Here is a 16847-nt window from a genome sequence, read left to right as displayed (position 1 = left end):
CAATCAATTTAAAATCAGAAAATACCATTCGACCAAAATACTGGGTTTGTCGCTGTTCGGTCGTTTAAGTCTTTTGTTTCATTTCGTTAAATTCGACCCAAAACAGCTCAAAAACGATGGAATTTTGAATTTTAAAAAAGAATTTCAATTCAGGAGAGCCCTCTAGTGCCATAGACAAAGGATAAAAGGATGATACTTACATAAGTCATGGTGGGCAGCGCACAGATATAGATGAGCCCGAGCAGAATCAACACAAACAGCTCCCTTCGCCGGCCGATCGTACGCGGGTACTCGTCGCACAGGGCCGTTATCATCGCCTCCAGCCCACCGAACGTCGAGTCGAGCCCAAGCGTGATGAGCATGAGGAAGAAAATGATGGACCAAAACACGGACCCCTTCATCATGGCGATCGCTTCCGGATAGACGATAAACACAAGGCCCGGCCCTTCCAGGCCAACCTCCTCGATCGATTTGTTCTGCACGTTAGCCATATAACCGAGCACGGAGAAGATGACGAACCCGGCCAGAAAGCTCGTCAAACAGTTAATACTACTCGTCAGCAGCGCATCCCGGTAGCAGTTGTTGTTGAACTTGTTGTAACTCGACAGTGCCAGCAGCGTACCGAAGCCAGGGCCGAGCGAGAAGAAGATTTGGGAAGCGGCATCGATCCAAACCTGTCGGCGGAAGAACAATCATTCAAAGATTATGATTTGAGTCCATTAGAATCCATGGAATGTATAAAAAACCTACCCTCGAATTGTTAAGTTTATCCCACTGTGGCGTCAAGTAGTACCGAATGCCCTCGGCCGCACCAGGCAGCGTAACACCGCGGGCCAGCAGAATCAACAGCACCACGTACGGTGCGAGGGCCGTTACCCAGACCACCTTACCGGCACTGCGGACACCCTTCCAGAGCGAAAAGTACACCAGCACAAACACCCCGAACACGCAGAGCGCTAGCGAAGGTTTCACCGGTCCCATAAAGTCTAGGCCATTCGATTTGTACTGCTCCAATACCTGGCGTCTGGTGAGGTCGAAGGGAAGAACGTAGAACGATAAGACACATTTCAATTTTATTCTTTAAATCCTATCTCGGACGGACATTCCGCCATTAAAAGACATCATCTCGGGGCTGCCATCGTGTTTGGAGTCATTAAAAGTTGCAGCAAAACTTCTCGTCCAGCTTCTCCGAGAAGATGGTTTACGATGCAACACAATCCCATAAACAAGACTTCTAGAGACACCTCGGCCAGGTGTGATAACAGTTGTGATGATACTTACTCGAAGAACTCTCGTGCCGGACTGGCCAGTGCGGGTTGCTTGACGTGAACGGCTCCAGCCATTTCGACGACCGTGGCCACCGTGCTGGTGCTGAGATTCGATAGCATCGTCGGTAGGGTACTGGTCAGCAGATGATGCTCATGGTGGTACAGCTGATGAGCGGCCGTGGACAGTGTGCTGGCTAGTGTCGTCCCGTTGGCACCACCACCACCACCACCGAGGAGTGTGACACCCGCGAGACCGTTCGTTGTCGACGAGAAGATGGTGTCCACCGTTGCGGCCACCGTGGTGAGCGTTTCGTTCAACCGCCCGGTAACCGGTGAACAAGCGTCGGTATTCCACGGATTGCCACACTTGGTCCACGGTAGTTCCGAGCTGAACGACGCGAACAGATAGTACACCGCCCAGCCGATGATCGTGTTGTAGTACATGCCCATGTAGATGTCAATCAGACAGATGGCGTAGCCCACACCTGTTACGCAGAAGGAATGAAGAAGAAGGAAAGCACATGAAGAAGGGTACCGAAGTGAGCGAACCGGATGCCGATGAACCGGAAAATCGGACGGAACGATGGCCGCTGCCAGTGGCTGAGGTTTTTCAAATATATTGCCACGCATCCACGATTGAGTTATTGGTCAGTCACGCATAAAATCTGATAGTGTGGGTGCGCCTGATGCCGATGTGTCCTGATCCTATCGGGCGTTATGTGGCCGTTATAACCAACACCACCCCGAACGGTCGCGTGATTTACGATGCCGCCAGCGGGCTATTTATTTATGGTGCCCACACCAGCCAACGGCCAGTGGATGGATCGACCATTGAGATCCATGGATCGTTTTGGTTTAACGAAATCGAAACGATTACTCGCTCGGTCCGTGGAACCGACGGGTTGCCATTAAATTTTGAAACCCGCAAACTCATTTGCAAATCGTGTGGCACTGGCACTGCGGCCAGATAAGCGGTCAAGCGGTGTGCTCCCGAAGGAGTCATTCTGAAGGAATTACGTTCGCATGAGAAGGTGCTTGTATCGATTGTGTAACAAGGGGTGGGATGGTGGGTTTAAAAGGGGGGGATTCGCATTATGCCAGGATACGAGAAGGTCGATTTCGTAGCGATCCGTTCATTAAGTGTTGTGCTATGTTAAGTAAACACTTTGAAGAAATTCGTGTTTCTTTTTGCATAGCATTCAAGTTTTCTCTTTCTCTTATCAATTGAATTACTTAATAATTAATGGATAACGTATTTAATTTTATGGATTTTCTCTATTCTGATTTCCGAAAATGTTAATTCATTTTAAACCAAACCAAACCAACGTTTTCAAAGTCGGTGTCGGAGCCAAAGAAAAATTACTGGGCCAAACGATTTCAAATGTTTAACATATAATCTGTACACCTTTTGCCAGGTAATCCCGTCAAGAGATCATTAAAATTGTTTATACTTTTTTTAAAACAATTCTGTAAAGTTCGTTTTTTATGGCAGAATCGCAAAAAGCATCACTTTTTCAACTTCAAAAATCTGCCTAAAATCGAAAAATTGGAATATCAATAAAATAATTCTTCCGGGGTTACCTAGATAAACTTATAATCTTTCTAATGAATATCAATTTGTATATTTCAAATGACCCGTCATGTCGCTACGATGGGCACCGTAAAAAGTACCTTTGCGTCTAGCCCGTCAAGCCTACCAAAATTTGATGCCATGGAATAGTTTGTTCATGAATGTTGCTCAAAACTATATCAAATATTCTTCAAAAGTTGTAGATTAATATGCCATTTATTTGCATAAATAAAGTTGAATGGTTACGTCACAAAAAATCGTCAAAAACGGGCCTTTTTTGACCCGAAAATACCAAAGTCCCCCCTTAAGCTACTTTGTTTTCTTTTAAAACTGATTTGATTTATTTCTTTCATCAATCTGCATGTATTGTACTGTTTGTACATCTTATCAAATTGTATCATTTACTTATGTTAAATCAGCATAGTTTTTTTTTAACATATATAAGGACGGACGAGCCGTATGTTTAAATCAGCATAGTTATAAATCAGTAAAGTAATTTTATAAAGTAGTAACAAAAAAATATTTCCATGAAATGTAACATGAATACCCTCAGCGATACAAATCCACTGGAGAATAGTAGTTCTGGCTACCTGTCCCTTGCACCTTTAACTTCATCATTTCAAATCTTAATTCCCTCATTTCAAACTACCACACATAAAGATGAGCGCCACCGTGCACCCGTGAATGTGACACCGAAACAGCTATCCAATCCTTTCCATTCCATTGTTACAGCAACGATGCCATCGAGCCAGGAGTTTTTACGAGTTTGCACAAAGGATCTAATTCGCTTACGGCAGACCCACGGTGAACAAACGTGGCCCACACCACATCACCTCATCGCACGGTTCTGCGGTTCCTCTCGAGTGTCCTAGTTTCTGTACGGATGCGGTTCTGGCCACCACCACCCACCAACTCGGCAAACACTCGTCGTAACTTCTAGCCGCAGAATGATTCTTCTCGCGAACCTCGATGTCCTAGGCCTAGGATACTCCTCTCGAGGGGTAGAAAGAGAGAGAGAGATAAATCCAACCACAAACACAGCCCTAGTTTTTGTTAGCCCCCCATTCTTTTATGCCCTTCTGACCAAAATCCAACCGGAACAGTAGCGTTCGATTCTTTCTTTTGTAGCGTCGACCGCACCGGCACTTGTTGCATTCCTTGCTTGGTGCTTTTGCCTCATCCAAACCCGGCACGCAACAAGTTCTCGAGGTCGAGCCCCCAAAGGCAACTATCCGAACTAGGCACTCCCTCCCGGGCAGACAACCTCCGTCCAGATTGAAGGAGAAGGAGGAGGAGAAATGATTTCGAATGTCAGTTAGCACTCTACACCATCCATGACCTAACATCCCTTGCTTCTGGTTCTTCCGTTCCGTTCCGTTCCGTTCCAGCAGCAAACTGCTAATGGAATCGACTACAAAATGGACGCTCACTCTCTCTCTCTCTTGGTCATGTTTATTTATTCGATGCTAATCACCAAATGGACCTCGCTCCTCGGTCCTGCAGACCGCTTTCAGAGCACTTGAGTGTAGTTCCTGGTAAGTCTTTCATTTTGTCAATAACAATTAATCAGTGTCCTTGCAGCCCGAGAGCGAGCGAGCGAGCTGCGTGAGTGAGTGAACCACCACCGGCGGCCAAATTAATTGCTCGTGACAAACCGTTCAACAATGGTATCGTACGATGACGATGATGATGGCTCGACGGATGGTGTTCCGGAAGCAAACTAGAACCAACGGCAGTGACACACCCCCTTCCGTGGTCGATGTAAAAACGCTAAATCCGACGAATCATCGCCATCAGGATCACACTCCGGGTCCAGCCAGAATGGCCTCGAAAGTTGGAAATTAATTTTCACAAACCCGCATGAATCGGCAAACCATAACCGTGTATGTCACGAGGGCTTGTCCAGAGTGTCCGTGATTTCATCATAACCAGGAACTGGCTTCATACAAACCGTGACCCTTCCTCCTATGATGCTGATGACGTTATCGCTGACAAGGCCGGTCGATGGGGGCATGGGGGCTGGCAGCTCGAACTGACGGAAACGGAATTGTCACTTGTTGTGCCGAAGAACCGCAGGAGTAGAGAGTACGGAGAAGGAAAACGAGTAACAGCAGCAGCAGCGAGAGGATCCTCAGCGCCATCGTAGCACGCTTGGACGATCTTAAAGAAGCGCTCGGCAGCAAATTAGTTTCCTTCAGTGACGTGCTGCTGCTGCTGCTGGATAATATGATGGATAACTTGCACAGAAACCGACGCTCATCTAACATATCTTGTTGAGTTCTGAACGAGCACCAGGGAGAAGAGGATGTCTATGAATATCACAAGCACACATCCGGTGTGAACGCAGAACGGGTGAACGACGACGAAATTTAATCTAATTTTTCGCAACTCTCAATCCCTGCAATCAATAGCTCGTGCGTCTTGGGCACTTCCTCCTGGTACTTCCTGGTCAACCGGTTCGTAAGACGCTCATAACGGAGGTGTCGAAGACGATCCGAAGATACGGTACGCAAGTTGGTTCGTTTTGATAAATGGAAGGCTAAATTGTCTATTCAAAAACAATTTCAAAATTACTGCCCTCTGTTTGGTGACCGCCCCGGGGGAGAGGCAACCTTGTTGTCGTTGTCGCACTTCCGGACATAAGGTCTACGCCGGATAAATCCGGCCAATCAGAAGCAACAGGAGGGAATTTTGGGGAATCGAAAGTAAAAATTACTTATTGGAATACCATCTGCATTCGTTTATGTAAAAATCCCTCCGAATTACAACCCTTGGCAAGTGGTCCAACAAGGACTACTCACTCACTGCTCCGCTGCGCTGCTGCAATCACAATCGATCCGCCGAACGTGGTAAGCACCACTTGCCAGGTGAGCGCAACAACTTCCGACCAATAATCGTTAACACTTGACAAGTTGTTGGGCACCCCTCACACCGTTTATGGTTCGTGTTTTATAGCCGTGCCCCTCGACGCAACAATCCTTGGTTGATGATGCTTGGGGCAGGTTTAGGGAACGCAACATCGATTGTACACGTAACGGGGGGAGGGATTTGGTTGTGTGTTGCGGTTTTTCCTTTCGTTATCGAGCTGTAAGGGAGGACTTTTATTTCCTTTTTCCCTTGGCTACAACTTGGCATTTTCTAGCAACTCATAACGATTGAAGGATGAAATTGTACAATCACTTCTGTTGACAGCATTGCTGTGGCAAAGGATTGTTGTCTAAAACAAAATACTGTTGAATGTTGAAGCAAAAAACAAGCAGTTAATGCTAAAGAAAAGCATAACATTCTTCCAGTATGGGAAATGCAGTTCCTTCCAACCGATACTTCTGTAGAGTCGAATTTCACATGGAAAATGAAAAATCAATCAATGTTTTCGTGCCTCATCGTGCAGATCGAGGATCCTTCTTCAACTTTTTCAATAGAAAGCGAAGTAGAAGCACACAAATATCATCTTACAACACACCTTAGCCACCCTGTAAGCCGTTTTCAATTGCGATCCATCGGTGCAGACACCGTATCCTGCTTCTTCATCACTAATCCGCCTCACTAGCCACGAATGTGAGTGCGTCACGGCCCTCAAAAACCATGCAATCGCGCGGTATTCCTCGGGATTGATTTGTTGATTTATCGCGAGCGAACGAACGAGACTAAAAGAGACCAAAAGTGATCCAAAAAAAAACACCGCCTACAGGCAGGGGAAATCATCTAAATGATGCGGAATGTGCACTCTCGGTGGTGCCATTCGCGATTCACAATCAAGAAGAAAGAGGGAGGAACAAAAAGCGGAAAGAACGGAAGGAAGGAGTTGGCAAGTTGATTTGTACCGGCAACGAAACCTCATCCTCATCCCGGTTCAATCGCTATCGATGATGGTGATGAGGCAGCAATTGTGACCATTACACGAGAGGCACGTGCGAGCCACAGACACACCACTCCTTCTCCTTCCTTCTCTGCCTAGAAAAAAGGAGACCTAGTCGGGAAAGGTGCGTGCGTAGCACCACAGTTTTCACCTGTTCCGAGGGCCGTGCACAGACCGTCAGTTAGCGACGTCCTCGCGACGTCATCTATCGCTTCGCGCGTGTGATTTGTCTATCGTCTGCCTGATTGCTGCTATCATAACGGTAAGTGATCTCCTGGGAGGAAGGCGGCGAAGTCCCTTTTCACGTTTTTCTTTTACGATTTTTCTCCACATCCTCACCACAAAACATTCCGTTTCTCAGAAAACCTTCGTCCTCGGGATCCGGCGAAACATTGAAATGTCACGTTTCGGATTCGCGACCATAAAGTCGAAAAGGAAAAGGGGAGAAGCATCGGAAAAAAGACCTCAAAAGTGGTCGCCATGGATGGACAAAAGGGCTACCGGACCACTTCTCGGCCATCGCGCTCATTATTCGCGATTCTCCAAAGTTCCCAATTCGTTCTCCAGAACCGGGGGAATAATCTTCGAAAGATGGTCTGCTGAAACACCTACAAGGATTCCTGTTACTGTCCCCTTAAAAAAAGGGGTTTCTAATCGACCATCTTTTCCCCGGAAAAACCGCTTGACCCCACGGGGGGTTCTCACGAATCTGCGAAACCAATTATGCTAATTAAAAATAAAAAGAACAACCAAAATTCTACGACCCGTGGACGGGTCGCCGGACCTACCTTTCAACGCCGGACAGATACGCTTCCAGATCGAAAGACAACCGCACCGGTGAAACTGGCCAAGGGCAAGCTCCATGTAGAACAATGGTAAACCCCCAAACAGCAGCATGATGCAATACGGGATGAGGAACGCACCGCCGCCATTTTGATAGCAGATGTACGGGAACCGCCAAACGTTACCGAGATCCACCGCGAACCCAATCACGGCCAGCAGGAACTCGGCCTTCTGGCTCCAGGTTTCACGCCGTCGCTCACCGGTCAGTGCGACCACCAGGCTGCGCTCCTTGCTGTTCAGTATCTGCGCCGTTTCGGTGGCCGCCGACTTCTTCTCATCAGCGGACGAGTTGCCACCGTTGGTGGTGGCGTCCTTGGTATCCTTCGCACCATCGGACGCACCTTCAGTTCCGGCCGATTCGCCTGTCCCGTTAGCAGCACCCCGATCACCGGTACTCCAGGAGTCACGTTCCTTCTTCGCTCCTCCTCCTCCAGCGGTGTGGCGACCTCCGCTACTGCCACCGGAACCGGTGGAGCTCGTTGTCCCCGGTTCGTTGCCCATGGTTCGTGACCCGGACCCGGTTGTCTCTTTGTCGCTCTCTTTCGCTCGCTCTCTTCTTGCGCGGGGGGCTGGGGGGCTGCTCGGTGTCCTCGCTGGCGTCCAAAATTATCGACAAACGTGATTAGCGTGCGCCACGTTTCATTATGCACAGGGACACGAACACAATCCCCTGGTACCGGAACCGCTGGTCGCTCCGATCGATGTGTGACACCGGATGGGACCGGTGGGATTGTCTTCCGGTTCCGGTTCGCTAGCAGACGGCTAACGCGCTGGCCCGGCTGGTCACTTTCGTCGGTCGAGCGCACCACCGAGTCCGCTTCATTGTCGAGTGCGATTCCAGCGGTGTTTTTAGGCCAGTCCTTCTCTCTTTCTCTCTCTAGCGAGCTCCTTAATTACGATGACCACCGCCAAACATTATGATGTCCAGCCGCATGAGTCTTCAGCGTCTGTTGAAGAGGAAAAAGAGACAGAAAACTGTATGAAGAGAAGTAAACAGAGGCCCTGAAGCTGTTGAGGTGAAGGAAGGATGAGTTATGACCACAAAGCGTTGGAGCGTTTTTTTTAAGATCTCCTACGGCTGGTCAGGCCGCATGGTTACTGTCAAGTGGCCAAACGATAAAGCAACAACAATATGAAATAGAGAAAACTCTCCCCGTAGCCCCTGTACTTTGCTTTGTTCGCGACCTTTGCAGCCCCGTTTACCTGTGGAAAAATTTCGAAAAAACCGCAGCAAAAACCGGGAAATCAGGCGGTGGCTAGTAAAAAGGACGATTGTTAACCGCGAAAAGGAAGCAGGTAACGTTTCCGCCACCCTGATAAGCCTACGCGGTTTGGCTTCTGTTCCTTTTGCTGCTCCTTAATGCTTTTGGTTTGGCTTCTTCTTCTTCTTCGGCGTGGTGGCCCCCTTTTGGTTTCTTGGATTTTGTGTAATACCCAGCGGCAGATCGCGAGATCCATGTGCATTCAACTGGCAAACGACTTGCTGGTACCGCTGTTTGCCGTGAGATGGAAATCGAAAGAGTCCTCAGCGAATAAAGTTCAAGTTTCTACGGTGATCTTTCGGGGCTTTAGGGCAAGTTTTCAATTAATATCTACACAATCCGTTCACCACAATCGCATTTTTACTACCCTGATTTGAGCGGAGATAAATAATTGAAAACGTGGAAATGGAGGCGCCTCAAATTTGTTTCCTTGTGCGATCGATTGGAAAGGAATATTTAGATTGAATTTGGAATTATATTTTCCCAGCGATAAATGATTCTTTAGGAACAGGCTGGTTAGAAGAACCCACCACAAAACGATACAGAAACGATACAGGACAGGCTTCCCTGGAATACCACTATCGCTCGGCAGTTTATCAGATTTTTATGTCTCTCTCTCTCTCTCCTTTTTACTCTCTTTGATCTCTCTCATCGAACGCAACAGAAGTCATTCAGTCTGGCACAAAAAAAAAGAAGTTCAATCGAGCTGGAGATCAACAACCGTAATGATGCCTCTGTTGAGGTTGAAAAATCGGAAAAAGTCCTAGCCCTGGCCCCGGCTGGCCAGCAAACAGTGGCGCGAACCAGTTTGCTCTTCCACCGGAACGCAGAACGCAAACATTATGATTCCTGGAAAGTGGGATTCCACCCGTAACGTGTTAGTAGCCATCAAAGCGAAAGCGAATGGCAATACCACCGAACAACCTAATGAGAGGTGCTGAGGAGAACCAGAAACAGGTAGCAACAAGCAGCAACGGTATGTGTTGTACGAATAAAAGTCAAACAATCATCGCAACAAACAAGAAAGCGTTTTGAGCGTGAGAAAGAAAAAAAACGAAAGCAAAATCCGGTGTCCGGGGAAAAGGATCGCAAAACATTCCTGGGAGGTTCTGTGACCTTCCAACCCTCCAGGTGGTTGTTGGTGGGGTTGGAAAACAATTTCCACTCCCCCCGTTCACCCACAGCCACAGACCGCCATCATTTATCTGCTTCCGTTTATCTTGCGTGTTGCGGTTGATTACTTTATCTGTAAACAAAATAAGATCCCGTAAACTCGCAGAACACCGAGAGCGGCCAACCTGTTTGGGTTGTAAGCTGTGTAGCGCAAAAACTCATTCACCATTCGTCGCCATTAAAGGAAATGGTTGGCAGTTGATCGTAATGGGCGCCGACTCTTGTTGTTGGTTGGTTGGTTGGTTGGTTCGGCGAATTGCCAGAACGGTAATGGCGGCGATAAGGAGAGCGCGCACGTGGAATTGATTCCGGAAGTTTGTCACCTAGAAGAGCTTGGGCCCCTGAGGGCTGCAGATTGTGTTGTGGCGACAGGAATTTAGAAATCCATTTCCTTGCTTTGCAGGAAGTAGTTATAACACAGTTGTTGTTGTTGTTGTACGATAATTTCCCTTTGGCTTATTATTGCTTTCAATCGATGGGCGCACAAGACTGGAGTGCGTTCGGGGAGGGCACAAAGAGATTGCATCGAAATGCTGGATCAAATGTTGGATCATCAAAATCCAGTGTTAAGTCTGTAAGGTATAAAGCGATTCCATTTGATCCTCTTATCACATTAGAAAGCTGTGCGTCACATCGACATACACCGCGATATTACTCATGCAAGCGCCGCTACGTCAGTCCATCCCCAGATAAGCAGGATGAGTCATGGATGAGTTGGATCTGCCCCGCCAGACTGTCTAATCGGGAGACTTTAGCCTTTTTTCCCCCGCTGACCCCTCGAATCACCTACGATAAACACTTATCATCATCATCATCATCATCGTCGTCCACAAAAGCGCGTTCGGTTTGTGTTTAGGGTCAATATTGTCTCTAACACCTCAACCGATTCGATTACGCCTCATCACGCCCACCAACGGCGAGGAGGGCAAACAGGAAGAGAAGAGATTTCGATTGTGCTGCTGCTGCTGATGCTGCTGCTACTTCCAGCCAAACATCAGACTCGTACATTTATTGTTTTCCAGTTTGCTCCCCAAAAATTCAAATTTATTCACCAACAAAAACACCTCTTCCAGTGGCAGTGACTCACGCGCCCCTCGGGGAAGGTCCACCTTCCAGGCAGGTGCTACGTAACGGAAGCCACACGACCGGGGCAGCATTTTGTCGAATCATTGTCAAAAATTTCAATTATTTAACACGCACACTGGGTGGTGCGTCGGTGGATTGCATATTGAGCGATTAGAGCCACCCAGCATTGACCGTTGATGGCGTCAGCAGGCAAGCATCAACAACAACACCGAGCGTTCCTGGTTCGACTTTGACCAACGGTGCCCAGACTCTGCGTACGCACGAAATGGGCCTTCCAGGGGTTTTTTTTTACCTACGCCAGACATGACTGGTGGTGGTACGCGGACCATCGACCGTCCATCGATTACGCGAATTGATTTCGGATCACTTTCCTCACTCGTAATGGTCTCACGTCGCGTGCTCGTTACGGAGGGTTGTTTGTTCACAGTTCCCCCCTCGTCCCCTTTTTCCCTCTTTCCACCCGTAAACATACGTGTAAATGATGATTTGGGAGATTAGTGGTCCAACCCTCTCAAAAAAAAAAGAATCATCCCGCAATTCATTGAAGAATTCCGCTCAGCGATTGCTGCAAGCTGGTACGGGCACTCCAGGGGTTCTGTTATGGCCGCACCGTAGCCACATGGTCCCAGGACCCTCTCTCTCTTTCTCTCTCTCTCTCTCTCTCTCTCTCTCTCTCTCTCTCTCTCTCTCTGGCAGTGTTTACTGCGGTGACTGATCGAACGAGTGCACTTTCATGTCGAGGTTTGGTTCACATAAACCAACCGGTCACGGGCCAGGATGGAATTGATGTTGGAATCCTGTATTGCGGCCAATCGATTGTGAGACCGAACCCGAGAGATGAGTTACACGGTTGTCTCTCGGTTATCTTCTCGATTATCACCTGGAACGGTGTTTATGTTTACAATTTCTACCAAATGATCCGTGGATTTGGATTGCGTTGCAGTTGAATTCGCCGGTGTTGGCCTCCAGGTTAATCCGTTGTGTCTTCTGGTGAGTGAGCCGACGAGTAACTCTCAACTGTTAATACCCGATTCGAGCATAATTTTTTTTCATTTTTTATTATTTTGTTATATGATTTCTTTTTTTTGCTGCTATCAAACCCTCCATGATGTACGAACAGACACGCATGATTCCCTCGCGATAAGTGTGGGTCTCAAGTAGTACGGAAAAAGGGCCCCTAAAAACCGCGGACTGTAATCCTTTTCTGCCACGTCCCACGCTCCCTCGCTTTATTCCATTTTCCGGCTCGATTAAATGAAAGGCACGCGGCACAATAAGTGAATTGTCGTCCTGGTCGCCCTTGTCGCACAAACAATCAAAAGGGGATCCATTTTGTTTAACCTGTTTTTTTATGTTTGTTTCATTTCCATTTGAGGTTCCAGTAAGGCGAGGGAGTACGCTGCTCTGGTTCAAAAGTGCGTGACAAACGAAAACCGGGACAACGCAACCCCTTTTTCTGGAGATTTGTTTTTCATTTAATTTAGCTGCCTGGCTTGGTTCCCCCGGTTCGGGGGTGTTTTATCATTTCATCATGATCTCTGAGGCACGAACAGCGAGCTGCCGCTGCCAAAAAACGGTTAAAAACGGGGTCTCCACTCGGTGGCGTCTTCGCCCATTCGCGACGGCCAAATATTTAATCCGATTTTCTGCTCAATCGACAGACGATGATGATGATGTGGTGGGCCTTGGCAATGCACGAGATAGTGAGCCCATAACCGGGCATTTCAGTCACTGACTTTCACTGTTCGCACAATTTCTTCGGGCTAAACAGGCCAGCTTCAGCCACTGGAACCCTTTTCCGCATTTTTTTTTCCTAAGCTACAGAATCTTATGACTAACCGTCGTCGTCTTCGTCGTCGCATAACTCTCGCTAGGTCCCTCGGTCGTTCGGTCGCGGTCGCTATCTGCCCTTTGCCCTGAAAACCAGTGCCTTACATCAACAAGATCAAACCGAGGCTGGAGCTTAAAAACAAAAACCTTTCCAAAAACCTCGACCACAGCATGGTCACAATGATGGAAGAGAAGAAGAACAGCTCGTCGTGTCTTTTGCTTCCCAGCATCAACTGCGGGAACGCGCGCGCGCGCCTCGGATGATAAGCGATCTGTCAAAACATTTCGATGATGGCCACGGAACCCCGTGGATCAAACGGAATCAGTCGGCGGTGGTCCGTTGGGTGCGACACAGAATCGCCAGCAGCCGGGCAGAGGGTTTCGCGAAGTCGGTTTAAACCGATTCTGATTACGGAACGGAATGTGCTGGTTGTCCAGTCCTTTTGGAAGTCGGTTGTTTACTTTTCGGTTCATCCTGGTGTTCCGTGTTAGCCCATTATCAAATGCGTAAATAAATATGTATTTAGGCTGCAGGAAAGGTACGGCCGCGACGCGGAGTACTACAACAAACAGTGTCAAAGATCAGACGAAGCGAAACTCCAGAAACTCTTTTTGGGTTGGAAGGGGACTCATTGCGTTTGCTGTGAAGCACCTCAATCGAGATCTCATCTTCGGGAGGGGAATTTAATGAAAGAACAGCTGCTTGCCAGGAAGATAGTGTCCTCTTTCAACGTGGCACACGTGGCTTTCGCGAGGTGCAACGAACTGGTTGCACGTGCACCCGGCCACCGCTGCTTACGACCGCCACCTCCTGGCATGATATTACATCCTTTCGCAGTCTACTTTTCTTTCGTTTTCTTTCGTCTAGACCACGACACTTAGAGTCGACTATTAGCCTCGGCATCTCAGTCCCGGTGGAACACCGGGGGAGGCCGTAATGTCGCATAAAATAAGCAACTGCCTTGACTGGACTGTACAGAATGGACGTGCCCCTAAGGCCTTCAGAGTTCCAGCAACAAGCCATCCCTTAATGAGCCCATTTCACAGTCTGGGAATGGTCCCGGAGTATTCATTTCAAAAGTACTGCCCAACGCATTATCGCTGTATGGAGTTGGAAAGTGATCGATCTCGAGTTCTGCCCAAATGATGGTCCGAGTTCAAAGTAAATAACAGTTCTCAATGGCCGCTCATAGGGAGGGTGAAGCGAATGATAAAGTCCAGTAAAAGAGATTAACAGCTTTCGGTTGAAGAGGTGTGAGACCAAACGATGCCAATGCTATTACACCATTCACCATCATTAGGGCTCTCCATACCTCCCCATCTTTTCGGTATCATTCTTGGTTCCTTTAGGACTGGGAACTTCCTGCCGGTAGATCTGTAGAAACGAAGGAAGAAACGTAGCACAAGCAATACTTTGTTGCGCCACCACAGAGACAGAGTGAGAGTGAGAGAGGTAGAAAGAAATGGAGAAGTCATTCAATATCTGTCTGCATTTGCGTTTCGTTGGCCAAACAGGCCGGTAGCGTAATGGTTTATTGCCAAGCAATAAAGGGCAGGATTGTGGAGGAGGTGCGTCGGTGAAACAAATGGCGGAACCCCCGCCCACTCACCAGACACCGACGACAACCTTCCCGTGAGATACATCCTTTTCCAATTGCAATCGAAGCAAAACCAAACCAAACCGACCGATTGTGTTGAGATCCATCCTGGTGGTGGCAGCCGCAGCAGCAGCAGTTCTTACTAATGTCTCTCGAGGAGCAACAAAAGGGATGCCAATTGGTGGTGGAAGGCCGGGCATAATTGGGTTACGGGCCAATGCCACGGGAGCGAGAAAATGAATTACACGAAATCAATAATCCAACACCATTCCGAACGTTGGGGCGGAAAATCAACTTCTTGCTGCTGGTGTTGGTGCAGCTGTACCTGGACAACCTGCTGCTGTTGCAACAAGGATGCATCTTCCTTCCTCTGTTGTTGTTCTACTCCGGTAGAACTTTTCGAATTCGACCCTCCAGGGCCTCTCTTCATCGTGACAAAGGAATGATCCAAAGGAACCGTTGATAGACTTTCTAACCGAGCGAGTGATACGATCGGAAACAGGAAGTTGCGTCAAGGTTATATCCTGGCCAAGGGGGAATTGCTCGAATGCCGATTAAGTGATCGAAAATACAATTACATTTCGAAGGTAATCAAGTATTTGAAGGTCCCTCTGTGGTGGTAGAAGTTGTTCTTACTCTATGCTCGAAGAAGTAACCGAGTGTTCTATGGATTTAAACTTTTGCTCCGTTGGCGGTTTCCCTTGGAGTATCGTCCAGTTGGAGTTGAGGAAGAAGCAGGAGCCTCCAGCTCATAACCTTGCTTTTGTGTTCCTTAGTCCATCCGTTACATTGTTGCTCAAGAACAAATCTCATCCAAGGAGACCTTGGACAGCGATCGAGCCGTCTCTGTCCACGGTTTGCACGGTTTTGGTCCAATCTAGTAGACAACAAAGTGTTCAATGACTGGAGGCTAAAGGTGATATCAGGCACCACCCAGACTGCAGCAGCAGCAGCAGCAACAGGACTCAACTGATTACCACCAATCAATTTGAATCGTTAACAGCCTCGACAGATTGTAAAATGGCGCCAACGCAACAATAAAACAACATACCGCTGGACCACCAGCAATCACAGAATCTTTGGAATTTACTAAACGCAAACCATTAATGGAATGAAAGTGCAAAAAAATCCTCAATCCACCAAAATCAAATTTAATCAACCGCCTCGCCCCCCCCTTCTTTGACTGTGTCTGTGGAAGCAAATTCATGCCCCACTTCCTGGTCCACCAGACATTCGGCATCCCAACAACTGCAACAAATGGTTCGCTGGCACAAGGATTGTTCTTACTACAATCCTCGTCTTTGTCGTCGTCTTCGAAAGCCTTAATTGGTCTCGTTGCCACCGCTCTGGCTGTGGCCAATTGATTGCCACGATGCGTTGTTGGAGCGACAAAAAGAAAGGGGCAACCGCCTCGAAAGTCCCCGAAATCCCGTCGGGCCCGTAGGCCGCTCCTCCGACGGCAGTCTTCAAATTAGCTCACTTTTAAGTGACGATAATTACTGTCTAAATTCTGCGCGCACCCCAAAACACAGCACCCACCGCGTGTCGTCTGTCTGTGGCGATCAAACAGTTGGCAGTTAACGGTCGGCCAACGGGTGTTTGCACATTCATTTGGAGGAACCACTAATGGGCTACGCGCGACAATTGCGGCGTCAATGTTGCATTTTTTACATCTTGCGTCTTAAGTAAGTGGTTCCACACCACACAATTAGACAAAGCAAACAACGTGAATCGTGTTAATTGCTCCAACTCATAGGCCAGACAGGACATAACTAGAAGAACAATACACCAGCTCCGTGGAGTTTTTTAGGAGGAAGATGACAACGATATCGATCATCGATAACGGTGCTAGCTAACGAGCTGTACACACCAAATTGACCGAGTGCCATTTTTGGCACCACTTGCGCCCATTCTACCCCAACATCGCAGATACTAACCTCAGGCTAGGGGGGGCGTTCCGGTCCGGTCCGGTCCGTTCCCTGGCTTCCGGGCACCCGGGTGCGTCAACAAATTAATCGCCACTTAATCGCTCTATTTGTACTAATTTTTACGGGCACATCCACATCACAACACCATCACCATCGTCATCATCACCATCAGCGTTATGGGCGCGATCGGAGCGTCCACCACGCGCCGGTTCTTTTTCGGTGCTACTCTCCTCCTCCTCCACGCGGTTCTTCCTAGTCTATTCGGTCGGTCGGTTTAACGTCGTCACCAAGAACAGGGAAAGTACATTACTTTTCGGGCCGATTGGGTGCGTGCGAGGATCCGAGAAGGATCGCACGTACGTCACTCCCCCGTGCTCTGTTTGCTAATCGTTTACGCGACACTCAACGGCGATGCAAAGTTGGCGATGGG

At 48.2% G+C, this 16847-nt stretch overlaps 1 protein-coding gene across 1 annotated transcript in view; it reads right to left on the bottom strand.

Moving 5' to 3' along the window:
* The window catches only part of LOC126577068 (sodium-dependent serotonin transporter), a 20650-nt gene extending 3856 nt beyond the window's left edge, over positions 1-16794 (bottom strand). The window contains exons 1-5 of the mRNA XM_050238473.1: positions 16427-16794; positions 7486-8487; positions 1282-1753; positions 751-1024; positions 201-674 (exon numbers count right to left, since the gene is read on the bottom strand). Coding sequence (XP_050094430.1) covers positions 201-674; positions 751-1024; positions 1282-1753; positions 7486-8041 — 1776 coding nt within the window. The 5' untranslated portion in view covers positions 8042-8487; positions 16427-16794. The remainder of the gene's footprint in view (positions 1-200; positions 675-750; positions 1025-1281; positions 1754-7485; positions 8488-16426) is intronic.
* Between the last annotated feature and the right edge of the window lie 53 nt (positions 16795-16847).

Source organism: Anopheles aquasalis, chromosome 3 (genome assembly GCF_943734665.1).
Source record: "Anopheles aquasalis chromosome 3, idAnoAquaMG_Q_19, whole genome shotgun sequence".
Taxonomy (NCBI): Eukaryota; Metazoa; Arthropoda; class Insecta; order Diptera; family Culicidae; genus Anopheles; species Anopheles aquasalis.
The sequence above is the reverse complement of the archived record's forward strand: the minus strand, read 5'-3'. Positions and strand labels throughout refer to the sequence as shown.